The 18,489-nt window shown below is 42.6% G+C and overlaps 1 protein-coding gene across 2 annotated transcripts in view; it reads right to left on the bottom strand.

Annotated features, from left to right (window-relative positions):
- PAK1 (p21 (RAC1) activated kinase 1) overlaps positions 1-18,489 on the bottom strand; it is a 292,558-nt gene that overhangs the window by 57,686 nt on the left and 216,383 nt on the right. For both annotated transcript variants that reach the window (XM_085623255.1, XM_085623256.1), the window contains exon 9: positions 9,999-10,062. In XM_085623255.1, coding sequence (XP_085479381.1) covers positions 9,999-10,062 — 64 coding nt within the window. The remainder of the gene's footprint in view (positions 1-9,998; positions 10,063-18,489) is intronic.

The following is an 18,489-nucleotide window of genomic DNA, read 5'->3' as shown; positions in this document are numbered from 1 at the left end:
TGAGATGCACTACCTGCGATACACTGGCGGCGCCACAGTGGAAAACTAATTCAAGTTATTGTTGTCCTTCAATCAAAACACTAGGGGGCAGATGTATGAAGATTAGGAATAGTATTTCCTATTTGTGATTTCTTGCGAATCGCATTTATGAATTTGCTATTCCTAATGTATGAAATTATTTTGAGTTTCATTAGAGATTCCTCATGGGTCGCAAATAGAACTACCTAAAGTATATTAATGAGGTAGGTCACAATTTGCAGCCTATCTCGATTCACAGCCATCAGAGGGATGGTGGCCTGCTATGGTCAGCAGACCACCATGTCTGTGATTGCTTTTAAATAAAGCAACCTTTTTTTTTTTTTTTAAAGCAGCCTGTTTTCCTTAGAGTAAAACGAGATGCACTTCAAAAGAAAATGTTTAAGTTTCTTTCTTCAGCGTTGGCACTGGTCCTTTGGACCACTGCCAGCTCTTAAAAATATTTCTTCAACTTTCAAAAGGAGAAGGAGTCCCAAAGGGACCCCTTCCTATTTGCGAATGGGTTCCCAACTCTTTTTAAATGGTGGTAAAGTATTACTGTTTTGCGACAAGAATTCAGTCGCAAAGCAGTAATACGTACCAGACAGATTCGGTATTTGGAAGGGATGCCCAAAATACCGAATTACAAAAAAGAAATTGTGATTCAGTAACAGCATTCTGCGAATCGGGCCACTTGTGACTGGAAAAATGCTGTGTACATCTCGCCCCAAATACAGTATTCCACATCCTACCTCCTTCATTGGGTCTTCCTTCCCTTGCACTCAAGGACAGCAATAAACAATAACAAGCATTGGCATAGCCAATAGGTCTAGCTTTTGGGACCTTATAAGTATTTAGTTATGCAGCACAATATCCTTGGTGCAACCACATCAACCGTTTCATGGCTAAACACTTATAAGGTCCCCAAGGCGAGACCTATTGGCTATGCCAATGCTTGTTTGTGTTCAGGGGTGGGTAGGGTATAGGGCGGTTAGGGTGTATTTAGGGTTTAGGGGAGGTGAGAGGTATGGAGTGGTAAGGGTATATTTAGGGTTACGGGGTCCTGTAGAGGTATAGAGTGGTACAAGATTTTTAAGCTTTAGGGGTGGTAGGGGTATAGGGTGCTAAGGGATTTATAGTGTTATGGGATGGGTATATGAAAAACATTACATTTGAATATAGAGGGGTTCACAATTAATATATATATATATATATATATATATATATGCCTCCTGTTGCCAGAATCCAATTCCCCTCACAGGCGGAATAAACAGGTACGGACCACAATCGGCTTGGAGGATTTAGTGCTTTATTGTTTTAATGACCTCCACATATATATATATACATACACACACACGCACACACAGACCAGGATAATAGAAGAGGCCAAGAAATTGCCTTATTAATGTATACAAATCAATGTGCAGGGCAAAAAAAAAAACAATAACTAACAACTAGAATGTTTTTTCAGTCCTCCAGGTGTTTCAAACAAATGTGGCTGTATTCCAAAGTAATTGCACAGTCCACAGAGGAGGTAGTCTTTAGGGAGGTCTCACATGGAGGACAGCTGCGTCCTCCATTTTTAGTGCATGCCCAAAGCTTTGCTTAAAGTATTCCACATTGGAAGACTCCCCCAAATGGTAGTGTTGAAGCGTTTGGGCCCTTTTAACTGTGGGCCTTTTCAGGACATTGGAAGAACGGAAGTACCTCTTAAAGAAATATGTGCACACTGTAACCACATGTAAGGTACTAGAGATTTCTAAGGTGCACCCAAAAGATTTTTAAAAAAAACAGGTACCTGAAGCTTTAGAACATGTGGAGCCGAACATGCCATGAACAAAAAGATAAAATTGTGATGCAGTCCCATATAATTAGGTGGCATAGCTGTGAGGGGAGAGTTTAGCTATGTCTATGAGCTTTAACAAGAATGGTGGAGATGCAATGAACAGCTGGGTCATGCATGTTAATCACTCACACAATGCATGTGGCACAAATGTGTTGTCCTAAGGGTCGATGTGGCTTGTGTAATCTTGCTCTATGGGACTGTGGATGAGTGAATAAGTAACCTTGCCAAAATACAAAGGTTTGTGCTGGCATAACATTGGGTGGGTCAAATGCATGAGAAGGGGCACTTACTAGTAGCTGCTGCTGAGGGTACGGGAAGGAACGACTGCTGGTGCTGGCCTTGATGAGCCCAGGCTAAGGGCAAGGACGGCCCCAAGTACCTCAGGTGGATTGGCTCAGTCGTGCTCAGGGCACTATATGGCGCATGTCCTTGCTGATTGGTGGATTTACTCCCTGCCAAGTGGAGAGATGGGTGCACTGTTGGTTTTAATCCATGAAAGGCTGGGAGTCTTATTGGAGCGCGCAGTACAAGGAGCTGGGTAATCCAGAAGCGTTTCTTAACCCCTTGGCTGCGGCAGGAATTCCGCCGCAGCGCTGGGGGGGGTTTGGGGGCAGCGCGGTGGCGCTGTGCTCATGACGGAGCCACTCCGTCATGAGTCACGGTTGAGCTGTGCTCATGACGGAGTGGTTCCATCACGACTCCGCCCACTGCGCTAATCGCCCGCACAGGCGGGGAATTAGCGCCGCGTGGGCGGAGCGGCGGCCAACGGCCGCAGCATGACGGAACCACTCAGTCATGAGCACACGGCACCCGTGGCTCATGACGGAGTGGTTCCGTCATAAACGGGGAAGGGGTTAACAAGAAAAGAAGAGTCGATTAGGAAGGCACAAAGACGTCCTCAAGCGTGATGCATGCCTTAAATAGCGAAAAGCAGGAGAGACTAAACCTGCTAGGATGCAGATGGGGCGACTTCTCATAAGTTGCATCGGCGAGTACACTGGCTCAAGAGCAACTCTGCTGACTCACTAACTGTGCTGGTTAAATATAGCCAGAAGGACCTAACACCAGGGTATCTTGCCGGAGAACCTGGCGTGTACCTGCCAAACATATTTGAGCGTTTTAGCCGCGTCTGCTGGCTTATATGGGTCTGTATTCTGCTAGGAATGGCTGCGGCAAAGCGCTAAAAACGGGTGGCAGAGGAAAACTGAACTTACTTGATATGGGATGAGATGAGAAAACATCCCTATGAGTGCGATGTGTTAAGTACGGTGTACGCATCTTGCAGAGAAGACTAGTAAAGTTGCAGAAAACAAAAATGCTACACTATTGGAGGCAGAGAGAGTTAATGAGCACTGCTGGGTGTGCCAGTGCCTAACCACTTTTTAAGATTGTGCTCCGAGGTATGGGTGCTTGTTGCAGGTCAAGTCGGTGTGTGCTGATCAGTCAGGTCGTGTTAGGAAAAGCAGAGGAGCAAGGGAACAGCCTGCTTTTAAAAGGGCATGTCTAGCGGGACACCAAATCGAGTGAAAAGCCCTGTTAGCCATTTTGTAATGTTAGACATGCGTAGGGATCATTGTTGTTTGTGCCTATGGATCGTTATTCTGTCCTATAGCAAGGTACAATAAGGCTGAGAAAAGCAATAAATCATTACATTCATGTACTTGCCAGCCGGCAACCTGAGGCTCGTGTAAAACAAGCGAAGACCGCCGTGAGAAGTGATCTTTGCTTATGCTGATTGGTTAGTGAAAAAGTTGACACACCCCGGAAAAACGCACCACGCGGGAGTACTGGATAGAACTACAGCAAAGCCGGAGACAAACTTCAATCCCGGGAGCATTATTGATTGTGTGCAATGCCTAAATAACCAGTTCCACAGGAAAACTAACTAACCACACGTTTGCCATGCAATCGCGGCACTCGCACTTTAACTGTAAACATCTTAAGCTAAAGCGCGGGTGCCCTGATTGCTTCAAAAGTAAAGAAATAGAAAACAACGTTTCTTTCTATTTCTTTACTTTTGAAGCAAGCAGGGCACCCGCACTTTAGCTTGGGATGTTTACCGCCAAAGCGCGAGTGCCGCGATTGAAAGCAAAGTAAATAAAGTGAAAAAATAGCGGACACACTTTTTTTTCTTTCTTTATTTACTTTTGTTTTATCGCCACACTCTGACTTTAACTGTAAAGATCTTAAGCTAAAGCGGGTGCCGCAAATGGTTCAAATGTAAAGAAATTGAAAAAAAACGATTTTTTCTATCTCTTTACTTTTTGAGCAATCATGGCACCGTGCTTTTGCCTAAGATCTTTATAGTTAAAGCGCGATAGCCGCGATCGAAACCAAGATGAACAAGCATTGGCCGCTAAAGCACTTAATGAGCCATGACGGCTGGTAGATAAGAAAGGCAGATGGCGGCTGGAGCCAAAGCTATGGAGAAGGGAGGGGGGAGTGGGAGCTGAGGAGCCATTAGATGCCAGCTGTGCACGCGCATGTGATTGTGCAATCAAGCTTTAGGCCAGCCAAAAGACTGTGGGTAGCACTTTGAAAATCCCACTTACAAAATATCTCGCACAGCGCAGCGCAAGCGCTAGCTCAGGCGAGACCTAAAAACCGCGATAACACATGAAGTACCTTCTTCTCCTAACTCCCTGTTTCTGTTCCAGCTTCACACATGAATGCAACACCACCAACAACAAGCAGGCCAGACACCAACCTGGAGGCTACTCTGTGTGCTCTTTTCATATATGTAAGTTGTGATGGGTCACTACCATCATAATACCTCAAACTGCAGCGGCCCAGCAGAAACATACCACACGGTCACCAATCCCATGCGAGGGACAATGTGACCAGGGGCCAACGTTCTCAGGTAGTAGGAAATGAGAACAAGAGAGTGACCTGATGCCATTATTGAGATGTCAGCCATAGCAACAGAAGCTTAGCAACCATTCCCATATAATCAAAATGTTACCTGTTCAATGGTCGGACAAAAATACAGCTACAATCAAACATTTAAGAGCTACACAGGTGTGTAGCATTGTAATGTTGCTACTTCAGACAGTAAATATTTATTACATTCACTAAACAAAATATACAATAAAACAACGATTTAAATGAAATTAAGTTTAACTAGGGTATCAATAAGAGGAGTAAGAAATCTGCCACAGGCACATCCTATGGCCAGCAGCTGCAGTGCATAGCTGCAGGATGAGTCCAGTGGACACTGAGGATGAAGGGGAGCCGGGGGGGGGGGGGGTATGAGAAGTGCCTTGTGCCAGGTGAAATCTATGCAGCTGTTCAGAGCATTTTCAATACAAACAAAAATACAAAATAATAACTTTCCTAAAGGGAAGTTAAGGTTGTGCAATAAAATCAGTAAATCAATAGCTGGCACTATAGCAAAAACTTTGAAATTCAGTACAAAAACTTCAGTTAAAGGCTCTTTCTTGTTACAACCCAAAGCCTATAGTTAAATGAAAATCCTAATATATGGTCAGCTGTGCAACCATAACAACACTAACCAGCTGCTTAAGACACTGTAGATGACATCATAAATTACTTCAATGATGTCTTATATGCCAGGAGTAGTGTTTACATCACTGATGCTGCATCCCATATTATGTTCCATAGCATGACTAACAACTAACAAACTAACATACATTCTACATAATACAGTGCCTAAAAGTCCTCCGAGAGCCAGCCATCTAAATGTGAAAGGTCAGAGTAAAAGTGAGCATAGCAGACAAAGGACACCGTTCCAGTGACCGCCAACAGACGTCCTGCGAAGCCAACGGAGACCACAGTTAACGATTGCCTCATAATGATTACCAGGGTAAGAGTGACTGCAAACAGACGATCTCATAAATACTGCATTAATACTAAAAAGTGGAATACCACAATCAACAGCTAGATGCCTTCACATAGATTATAAAGAGAGGTAAGGTTGCAATTGTATTGGAAAACTATCCTTGTTGCATTAGACAACTATCGTAAATCAGATTGTACAGAGCTCAAAAGCTGGAGTATCGCTGTCAGCACCAAGAAGTATGTATGTTTATATGTGGTATTTGTAGCGCAAACCTATCCAAAAGACAGAAGAGCATTGTATAGGATATGAGCCAAAGACAGGTGATTTGAGAAGTAGCTAGATTCTGAGAGCTGAGTGGAGTTTTACTTTGTTGTGATGTAATGTTCTTTAAAGACATGAGCCTGGCTTCAGGTTTACGGAGAGCCATTGGAGGGGGTGGCCTTGTCAGCCAGATGGACAAATAGTGGCAGCCAAGAGGACTCTGCAGCTGATGGTGCAGGTCGGCACGGGGAGACGGTGGAGATCCATCAGTGCGGTGGTGATTTCTTCAGGCCCTTGATGAAGCATGCTGTGGTGTGGGGGATGCCCTTATGGGGACCAGTGAGGAGTCTGGGCGACTGTGACGTAGGGAATTACACGATCCTCAAGTTCTCACAGCAATTATATAAATAGGGAAGACATATGTACTGCCACTCGCAAGTAATCTAGATCTTTTATAGACAGTAAATGCAGATATTAGCTTGACATTCTCATCACATGTTTACACAGAGATAACACAAAGATTAAAGGCTAAAGTCACAGATGACAGGTATCCTGGCAGACATTAAAATTCACTTGCAAGACTGCAGTAGCACTGTCAGCAAATAGATGCCCTTGCATAGATTACTTCGAGAAGGCTTTGTTCCCAGTGGCAGCAAATATGTAAGGATGTGTCATTTTGCTGATGTCAAAGTCATTATTGATATGCAACTTGATTTTACCAATGATGTCAGTGATGACATCATCTGTGAGGTCTTGAGCATTGTAATGCGGTGCAAGGGCAGTATAGTTGCATAGCGAACTGCATCTGGGGTCTTGTTGGAGACCATCTCTGTCCCTGGATACATTGTAGAGCATTAGTGAGTGCAATCACTAGAGCAGTGAAAATGTATGCCAGTTCTGAGGATCAATCTCCAGAGGCAATGCGAGAGGCACAGTTCACACTTAATCAAGAGAACCACGTGAACACTGGAAAAAAGACACATGCAGGTTATGGTAACCACAGATTACTGCACAGTACACATATTGTTTCCATTGAATTAGGCCATTTTCTCCCCCCAGAAGCATGTTCTTATTCAATTTAGGGGCCGTATGTGTGTGTGTGTGTGTGGTGAAGAAGAACATGTGAGTGAGGGGGGAGAGAAGGTAAGTGGTGGTTGGTGTCCCACAGAGCCCTATAAATATAACTGGGAATTGGATCAAATGGCTCCAATGACAACTGCACATCCAATAAGTGAGGCACTCCCAGCTAAGTGGATACTCAAATTTGTTTGCAAAGTCGCAGTTCCTGCATGACACCAAGCAATCGGGATGCTGGAGAAATGCATTTGAGCCCATGAGTGTTTAGATCTTAACAGTAACATAAACGACATTAACCCTTACTAGGCAGATTTACACAGTACCACAAAACAAACCTGTTCTGAAAAATTCTTTGTCAGCAGCCAACTTTGGTGAAATCCGTTAAGTGATATGGACTGCTAAAGAAGGAAAACATTCATGTGACAATTTCATTCGTCTATCCTCTGCCCCCTTAAAAAAAACAGTTTTTTTCCAGAGAAACGTTTGGACCAATCGGCATCAAATTTCGGGATCAAGTTATAAAATTAGATGGGTCAATTCAATATAATTTTTTTGTGAAGATGCGTTGAATGCCTCAAACGTTACTAACATAAAAAACAAGGGCATTTGCTTTATAAAGTTCAACTTAACTATAACTATGGAGGTACTAATGGTTCTTTTCTCATGGGGCAGGTTTTTGCCTATCTGAGATTTAGCAATAGTGGGTGTTGAAATAGAGGACATCCTTGTGATAGGTCAACGTGAGCTAACACCTTCTCCATCAGATGGTTTATTCATTTCAGTCATCTCATCTTGGTGCCAGCCATCACCTGGTCTACTGATTTGATCAAATACCATGATTTATTTTCCTCATCAACCATCTAAACTCATTTAGAGAATGTTCACTTAATGCCTGGAGAGAGGACTTGGATTGGTGTATGGCACGGGAGAAAACAGTGTATGTAGCCCGTGGCTGTCACCGAAAATGGATAGCGCTCTGGATTAAATGCAATGTGCATCGTGGAAATGTGTGTGAGCCCCCATTTGTCCCCTCCCTTGACGAACCATTAACGCCCTGATACCAACAGAATGTGAACATCTCAGTAATGTACACGAATATAATGCAAGACACTGTGCCATAGAAATTGGTAATGATCACTTGTATAACATGACCTTTTCCTTGAATGTTAAATAAAAAGAATTATAAAAAAAAAAAGAAAAGAATGTTAAGTGATGGCGTTCCCATCCTCATCTCTACAATAAAACTTGACATTCAAGACTGTTCCATGACCATAGAATTTGTTTGGCTTTAGACAGAGGAACACTGTGTAATTTCTTCTAAGTCTGGGAAATACTGCAGGTCAAGACTGAGGCTCAAACTGTTGACATTCTTTACCATACGGTTTGAGAAATGAAAGGGGGGCATCGGGTGACTGTAGAGTGATTCCTGGATTCTGTTCACGTTGGTGACAATGTTCCTGACTTCAGGTCGTCTTGGACAAATCATGATAAATGTAATCGTATCCTAATGGTGGATATAAGGCCTTTGGGATATACAATTATATTTCAGCTTTTGCAAAGACGTCTCTGAGCTTTAGCGGCTGGATAATGAGCACCGGGATCAATAATTAAAAAAACTTTAAAGTGAATATATCTTACAACTTTTAGGTCTTGCCACCTGTGTATGCAATGGTCGCCAATCATGGTTAATTTGCATACTCGCACCAAACAGAATAGGGGGGGGGAGGGGAGTAAGAGGACACACTTGGTTTGGCCTCCTTTACATATAATAGTTCCAACAAAAAGGAAACCCAGTACAGTTAGATGTGAGAAATTACTCTCCTCTGGCGGAAAAACATTTGTTTTTCTAGTGAAACCCTCACCCACCAGGGTTATCCCTTGGTGGCATGCTTCATCATTGGGTTCCTCACGATCAGCTGCAGATCAGGGCATGCTACGACCTATGACCTACGTGGGAACACTTATTGATGTTCTTATACAATGGTAAAGGAGTTGTTCTAAGAAGGGTAAGGGAGTGGGGATGATGGTACGTGCTTTAAAAATAACTGGCTAGTAGGTGTCCCTTAGTTTATTTTAACCTCTAGTTGGTATGATTACAAATGTAAGGGGAGTTTTTTTTAGGAAGAGAGATTATTATGGATCTATTTCCTAAGTGGTCAACATGTTTCGAGCCGTGCCCCTAATTGGCTCTTCTTCAAGACCCGGGGAAAACTAGTTCCCTGGTACCACTCCTGTTAAATCACACTGGAGGCACACCAAAGCATGCAGAAAAAGGGAAAAGGTATCTACACAGTTACGACATATTCGGTAGTCATAGTTTGATAATATTTAAGATGCAGCACTGTTGCATCATGGTTCCTCCAGGGAAAGAGGGCAGTCTGTTGTCACACTCACTCCAAGGCGACACCTCTGCGTAGTAACCTAATCGGTTAAACCTCCAGGGACCACATATTGATTTGCATACTCAACATTGCAGGCATTTGAATGGTGCTTCCTTGACTGATTTGTTTTATTGGTGGGCGGGCTCATATATGTGTAACATTTCTGCATAAAATATGTTGCTCATCCTTGAACAATTCATTTTCTATGTCCCAGCAGGATAACCCACTTCCTAGAGCAGAACACAACATTCTGTGTGAACACAAAGTGCTTCAATGCCTCGTCAGAGGTAGCAAGCGCTATATGAAAGCAAATACATGCATTATTACTTAATCCAGTCTCAGTAGAGACACGCACCTAGAGTTTTTTATTTCACAGTTTTTATGCTTTTTAATTAATAACAATAAAACACTGATATGGAGGTTTCTAAATAAACATCGAAGACAAATACAGAATTTAATAAGTAATGTTCTAGCCAAAATTAGCCAATAATCTGATCTTCAACATAAGTACAACAATAGGCATACACATTGGCCTATTCAGGCAAATGAAATTAATTCATGCAAATGAAAAACACAAGCGCTTTTCAAAACCTTCAGTTAAAGAAATATAATTACTTACCCCTGTCCAATTTTCTCAAAGTGAGTATATTTCTTTTTGGGATCGCCCACACTCACTATGCTTCCTTTGTAGAAAAAAAAAAGAGTATAACGTGATTACACTCTGTCTTCACCTCTCATCAGTATGAACTATTGTGATATTCTTATAACTATTAGAATGATCCACATACTATTTTAAAAAAACATACAAAAAACAACGCTTCTCTAACACCTTTGGCTGTGTTAACGTGAACGACCTTCATTAAACGAAAAATCCACAAAGTTGACTACAAAGATGCACACTGCAGTGTTTGTAAAACACCTCACACAGATAGAATTATTGGGATCAATCACTGTCAGACCTGGCTTGGCTACATCTTCAGTGGGCCCGGTTAATATATTCCTGTTAACCGAATAGGCTCTTCAACATGCAAGAACTATGAAACAAAAGACAAGAAAGGTCACCATTCTACAGATGCTGCAGCACACTGCATTCTTTTGCATCAATTATTTTAGTCTGACAACCTTTCATGCTTCCACGCGCCTGAGAAGTCATCTTTGCTTATGAAGGTGACTAGATGAGCTGTGTTTGTATTGCTTATTTAGCTAATAATTTATTTATGTATTTATTTAGGCATGTTTGTAGCATCAGCTCTCACTTCACAATAACTTTGAATCGCAGAAATGATTGAGTCAATCAAAATACAAAATATACTATTTGGGAATGTTTGGAATTACAAGAGTAGAAAATATGTATTACCCATGAAAAACTAACCAATTCTCCATTTCCCTGTAATGTGTAAACGAATGACTATTTACCAAAGAAAGTGTTGTTATCCAAATTCTCATTGTAGAACATACCATATTATCAACAAGTTGGTCGCACACTGCTCCACCCACTAGCGTGTTACCCCGAAGAATTGTGGTCCCTGTAGTCAGCGTCGGCGGGTACGCCTATGCTCAGTGGTGCGTGCAAGTCAGAGTAGCGTTAGCCATCCCTGGACACGTGTTTCGCGGTAGTTGCCGCTCGTCAGCAGGGAGTAGGAAGAGTGTAGGGTTGCTTGTGTAGGCTGCTAAAATCATATCAGGTCTGTACCTCTCGTAGCGAACGCAGGTGCGTAACCATGAGCCCGTCGACTCCGGGGCTAAGAGAGCCACTAAAAATTATCACCAAGTTGGTCGCACACTGCTCCACCCACTAGCGTGTTACCCCGAAGAATTGTGGTCCCTGTAGTCAGCGTCGGCGGGTACGCCTATGCTCAGTGGTGCGTGCAAGTCAGAGTAGCGTTAGCCATCCCTGGACACGTGTTTCGCGGTAGTTGCCGCTCGTCAGCAGGGAGTAGGAAGAGTGTAGGGTTGCTTGTGTAGGCTGCTAAAATCATATCAGGTCTGTACCTCTCGTAGCGAACGCAGGTGCGTAACCATGAGCCCGTCGACTCCGGGGCTCAGAGAGCCACTAAAAATTATCACCAAGTTGGTCGCACACTGCTCCACCCACTAGCGTGTTACCCCGAAGAATTGTGGTCAGCAGTGTGCGACCATTTTGTTGTAACTATTTAGTGGCTCTCTGAGCCGGGGAGTCGACGGACTCAGGTTACGCACCTGCGTTGCTACGAGAGGTACTAGACCTGATAATGATTTTAGCAGCTTACATTGCAACCCTACACTCTTTCCTACTCCCTGCTGACGAGAGGCAACTACCTCGAAACACGTGTCCAGGGATGGCTAACGCTATTCACACTTGCACTCACGACACGAGCATAGGTGTATCCGCCGACGCTAACTACAGGGACCACAGTTCTTTGGGGTAACACGCAGGTAGGTCAGCAGTGTGCGACCATTTTGTTGTAACATACCATATTTCTTAACAAAGATTCCAAACAAAAGTTTACACCGCATAACTTAAAGAGGAATAACATAGCAAGAAAAAAATCTTTTTTACTGCTTGGACCTTCTTGCTTGGGTTCTGTTTCACGGTAGAAGAGGGGTTTGTGGCAAGGGAAATTTGCTATTTTAACGACTGTCTTAAGATAGCTGGGGAAAACTCAAATTTTCCCCCAAAATATTCTAGGAAGCTTATTTAGTCAAGCCATGAAATATATTGGGGGAAAGGTAAACATCTACCAATTATTAAAAAAATGGGTAAATGTGTAAATTGTGCATTACCAACAACTGCAGCCCTGAAGGCAATGATGAAGGCAGAAAAATAGCAATACCCTGCTGGGAGTTAGGGCTGGGCAGAACATAGCACGCCTACAGCATTTGCCTTTACCCGATCACACCTGTCCCTGATGTCCCATGCAGATGGTCACCAACTGCCTTGTTGAGCATGCATGGCAGCTAAGCAACCGAGTTCGTCAGGGAGTTTACAGCGCTTTTTGTCAAATTCAGGGCCACGGGTGGGAAGACATGTCCCAGAGAGTTCCGGTTGTTGGCAACTCAAGAGACAAAGGAGAGACTGTCTTGGATATGCATTCCACCTTAGATGTGCACGTTGAAGAACCAATGCTGGGTCTTATTTTATTTTTTCAGGTTATCAAGGATAATAAAGTTAAGCACAGCATTACTGTTGCTTGAAAAAGTGTGTGTGTAAGAGTGTGTGTGTGTGAGTATGTGAGAGATAGAAAGAGAGAGAGAGACCAATACATATAATTGAGTTTGCTTCTGCAGATCAATTCAACTATGACTAGTGTGTCAAGATAGCAGAAAACAACGCATTTTTGGGTAGCAGGCAGCTCACTCCCTCACTTCCTACATGTTCGCAAACATTTTGTTTTGTTTCTACTACCCATCAATCTGTATTTATAAAATATGTGAAAAAGCTTTAGCAAAGCCAATAAATCTTGCTTTTTCTTACACATGCAATGGCAAAGCTAACAGGCATTTATTTTGTCCAAAGAAGTGTTTGGTAATAGTTGGGCGACCTGATCTGTGATGCTACCAGCTGACCTACTAAGACAATACCGTCATAAAGCAACCTCTTGGGCTACAACAATATGGGCGCTGGGAGCAGGGACCCTCTTTGTTGGACAGACTGCCTAAGCAGAGGTAATCTATATCATCAAAGAAGAGAGTTATAAAAAAAGAGCCAGAAGAAGTTTGCGTGCAAAAACCATAAACAGCAAAGTACTGCATTTTAGATACTTTTGCCAATGGGTCAGTATTTTCGGTGCAGCTGTAAGAAAGCTTAAGTGTGTGTCGAGCTTTACTTTGTAAACAAAAACACTGTAAATCCCCAAACCAGTTGTAACCAGAAAACCAACAGGTCTGGCTTTATTGTGCCAATTACAAATGCTGCGTACATGTGTTGCATACACAAATGCTATGAAAGCCTGCCCACAGCAAAACATGGTTGTTTCTCTATAAAATTAACTCAACAAAAATAATTGAATTTGACAATCTGCATGATGATTGAGTACACTTTTTAGATGCAGAATAGTCCCTTTTGCATTTCAATAGAAGCCAGGAGGTGGAATGATACACTAATCACCCAACAGCATGAGGTAAAAGGGTACTACTCGTCTGGGCCTAGCCAAATCCTTCTGTAGGTATATATTTTGGTAACAAAGCCACGCAGAATGCCGTGCTGCGTTGTAAAACCAGAAATAACAAATAAACTTGCAAGGTTGATTAGTGAACAGCCTTAGTGTACAATAACAACAAACCGGTCAGGTGTCTTAAACAAAAGAGCCACAAAACCAACAATTAAAATGCCATAATGTAAATACATTAAATAACACATAAGGACTCTGACTTTAGCAATGACTACTTGAGCACCATCATCAATAGGACCACAAGTGGAACAATGCATCACCCTCAAAGTGCCATGGTGTTGACGGACAGCCCATCCGAGCAATGGCAAACCGTGAAAACCCATGAATGCCAAAGGCTGAAGTGGGCGGATTCTCTTTGTGCTACTGTAATATCAGGACTTCAGCAAGATAAAGCTGGCTGTAGTGAGGCCTAAAACGAGATTTTGCCCTATTTTAACTCAAGTTTTACTACAATGCCTTCCATAGAATGGTGTGGTTGTTTTATTTGTGGTCTTCTATAGCTGAACCTCCACTTGTATAGGTTTCAATTTGCTATAAAGGCAGAGCGATAATAGAATTAGAAGACGTATATAGTGAAACAACAACAGATTGTCAAAGCACTATCAAGAAAAGGGTTTGAAGCAGTAAGTGGGACATTTTCGGAGCGCCCAAGAAAAGTGTTTGCAATAACACGAGTAAATAAAGCATGGAATTTTCGAGCGCTGTGCAAAGCGAGAGGGATCAATGAACTGAATCAATCAGGATAACATTTAACAGAGATTAATCAAGTCTACAGAAAGTCAAGACTATGGAATTAGGATTATCGAATTCTCTAATAATGGCTCTATATCTGCAGATTACTATCAAACAGGAGATGTAAAAAAAAAAAAAAGTGCAGGAATACAGAGACATGTCCAGAGTATCAACAGTCCAGTCCAGAAAGACAACAGCAAAGCGTAGCCGAGCGTGAACAAGACAACTATTTGCTAGGTAAGAAGGCACCTGAAAGAAGAGAACCAGATGTACCAGAAGAGCTTTCGCCGAGTAGGATTTGCGCACGGTGCAATTGAAATATGGGGTGCACGGGCCAGACTGGCAGTAGCGGGCATCGGGTATTTCCCCGGGAGGGTGGGGGCCGGTTTTGTTAATGTGGTCCAGTTTTGAAGCTGTGCTGCACTATCAGCCCCTAGTAACAAAAGCAGCAGTGCTTCACACTCGCACCTCGGGACTGTTCCCCGCTCCCTTGGGGTCTGGTCTGACAAAACTGCCAGGGCTGCTTGGGGTTCCCAGTCCAGCCATGGGGTGCAAAGAGATTCTTTCGTTTTTGGAACACAGATTCAGTGAATCTCCCAACAAAAACAATAAAGGTGTAGCACTCATCATCAGATATTTCATATGTGGACCTAGATGAGCATTATAATACAGATGATACTGGACAGTAGAACACATTATTTCACTTTCCACGAGGAGAAAGGTCATAGTCACAAGCCAAGAGAGGAAGCAGCTATATAAATAAGCATTGGCAAAGCCAACAGGTCGCATCTCTGTGACATATTGGCTTTGCCAATGGTAGTTATTCACACTGTACAGCATCTCTGATGCTGTGCAGCATGGCTAAAGAAAAAAAAAAAATGTACACAGCAACCAGTGTAATTTTGTAGGCACGCGCACCACGCATGCGTACATCTACAAAATGACACTGCCACTTTGTTCTTTTAATGATTTTAGTCACCGAGATGAGTTGGATCGGCAACAAAAACAAAACGTGCAGAAGCTACAGGGGTGAGGGATGCGATGCAACATGGTGGTTGAAAGGAACACGGGGAATGGCGGGGGTCACAGAAAAACACAAGGAGGGCGGTGCATGAAAACAACAGTGGGAGGGAGGAGGAGCATGAAAGCAACAAGGGATGGGCGAAAGACGTGAAAGCAAAAATAACTATTGATGGACATAATGCAGAACAATGTCATACATTCACCCCAGTACAGAGATCTGTGCCTAAATCCATCTTTTTTTTGCTTACCATGACATTCCAGTTTGGACCCAGCAATATGCTGGACGAAAGACGTGAAAGCAACATGGGGAGGCCGGGGGACACAGAAGCAACACAAGTGAAAGCAGGGGACAGATACAACATGGAGAAGCACACACCCTAGTCCAATGGGGGTGAGGAGAAGCACACGAGACAGGCAGCAGAACGAGGGGGGAGAGAAGTACATGAGGGAAACAGCTCATAAACACATGCACTCTCTTGTGCTTACACAAAAAGAAAAAATGTGTTCCCGGACATCGAGCACAGACAACAGGCAATGCTCCATGGGAGGGAGAAACACAAGATTAACAAGCTGGGACACGAATAAGAAGCAGGAAGAGGAGTGTGAAAGGAGAGTCAAACAACGGTAAGCAATGGGAAGGCTCCAAGCCCCTCAATGTACACAGTAAGTCATAACAGACATGCCAGGCAACAGACAGCACATGCGTTGTCTAGTAAGCTCAACCTTAAAAAGGGGTTATGGTATCTGGCATTGAATGAAATACAATTACAACAGTAGATTATACCAGATAGCCTAATCGGATAAGTGTTTATGTAATCAGAAAAGACGAACAACAATTGTCGAATTATATAGAGAGATACAGGAGGTTTCCTTCACAAGGTTTTATTGCCATGTTATGCTGCAAAGATACGTATCACTCTTCATTAAGATAAACGTAAGGATGTGGAGTATTTTCTACAAGAGGTAATTTGTAAACATTCAAATTGTGCATTTAGGCTCTTGCTGCAGCAGTAGAGGATGTGTTGCGGCAGTCATGTGCGCTATAGGAATGACAAATAATATTATAGAAGGACAACTGGGTAAACATGAGGGGGCTTGTCCAGAGCATATTGAAATAATTCACATCTAGATGATCCCTACAATTGGTCCTTGAGCACAATATGACCCTGTGACATGTAAAGGCCTTGTACTAGGATCACACTTTCGGTAGCAAACATTTCAGACCCAGATTCCTGGACATACTGTGCTATCTAGGCACCAGACCACATCTCCTCCCCTACACAGTTTTGCACCAAAGAACCATGTTTAATGCAGCTGTAAATCAACAGCAGAAAACTTCTCATTTGATTATTGTAACATACTCTGTGCCAGAGCACTCAAAATATAGAAAATTTAGAGCACACGAAAATAAGTAGCAAAGACGAAGCCTCAACCTGTAGAAACTGTAGCATATAACCCTGACCTTGAAAGATCGTCATTGGCACCAAGTGGACCAAAGAAGTAAATTGAAGATAATTTGAACCATTGTCAAAGCCAAGACGGATATAGGACCCAAATATCTACAGAATTTGTCCTCAACCTCGATCCATCTTAGACTTGGAAAGACATACTTGAATTCCCAGCCCAGCTTCAACCACAAGAAATGTAAGGGAAAAATCATCAAACACCAGGGCTCACACCTCCCGAACAATCTCAGCCTTGTAAGAGAGACCTTCAGAAGACGCCTGTAGACCAGTATTTTCAAGGAGACTCCAACTATCAACCAGTCAACTATGGGACCACCACCTCCACTTGTCTAAAAAAGGACCACGTCTCCTCTTCACCACGAGTAACTCCAGGCACATCAGCTGTATGCCACTTTGTATGGACCGTTTAATCAGAAGACCCAAGCACGGCAAATGGGACCAAAGGGAAGTGATTTAGAACATTATAAAACACTTGAATAAAACACACAAATCGGATGATAAGGCAAGCAGACTGTGTTAAACGTTTTAGTAATTATCAAAAGTAGCAAGAGAAAATAAACTTTTTTAGCTACAAAATAGTTGTAGCTAGCAAACTACGTGGATTAAATGTGCATTTTACATCGTACAAACTGAAAAGTAAGGAAGGCCAATACTCTATATGTTAACACTGGTATTCTTAAACTTAAATAAAAAAATTAAAACATTTACCAGAATAATTAGGTTAGAGTTCCATACAAAGACCAGGTTATAGGCAAGTAAAATAGGACAGAGCATGTTCAGCTTGGCTCTCGTTTGGCTCAAAATCGGATGTGACCAAGAAAAGTGCCAACCGTCCTTGGATTGCCCAACTCAAGTAGCAATGGGACATGAGCAGCACAAACCACGGAATAGGGGGATGTTTTAAGCTAACCATGAGTTCGATTCTAAGGGGGCAGGAACTTGCGAGTTTGGTAAATACTGGAAGTTGTGGTTGTATCATTTGTTGGACGATGAGAGGACTCGTAAAACTGGGGATCCTGACAAGATTGGCATTCATCATCTGGGAAGCCACAGATCTTAATCTCGCAATGCAAACCTGGGCGACACTGGGTATAACCATAGCTAAGAGAAATATTGCCAAACAATGGGGTGCACGCAATACTCCCATGGTAAGAGATTGGAGTAACGACATGGATATGTCAATGGTGGCTGAAAGAGTGGTGTACCTGCATAGAGGGTGCCCCAAAAAATGGGAACGGTGTGGGGGAAATGGAAGGGGTAATATATGTGAAATACCTGTTGATTCATTATTGGAGGACAGTGAATGACCTGCAAAATGTATACTATGTCTAATGTAACGCACTCTCGTACCTATACAGTATAGTTCGTCATGTAATGGAAGTTTGAACTGTAAGATGTGACAGATACTGGTGTCAACGTTAAGTGAAAGGGATGATGCTCTGTACGAAAATAAAAAGAGCTTAAAAAAAAATAAAAAGATTGGCATTTATCCTTATTAGGCGACTAGCACAACTCCAATATTAGTAAGAAAAGCAGGCGGATCATAGCACCAGAACATTTCCTTAACAGTGCCCTGATGGCTTGGTAGAGTAGAAATTAACAGAATTACAGAGGAGACTTTTGCTGGATTATAGTCGCAAATAAAAACAGAAAAAAAAACGAAGGAACATAATTTGCATTTGTTATCAAACTAAGGCATTTGTGGATTCCCAGCAGGATGACCGGATTTCCTGAGAAG

Source organism: Triturus cristatus, chromosome 8 (assembly GCF_964204655.1).
Source record: "Triturus cristatus chromosome 8, aTriCri1.1, whole genome shotgun sequence".
Taxonomy (NCBI): Eukaryota; Metazoa; Chordata; class Amphibia; order Caudata; family Salamandridae; genus Triturus; species Triturus cristatus.
Note: the sequence above shows the minus strand (reverse complement) of the source record. Positions and strands in the feature narration are given on the sequence as shown.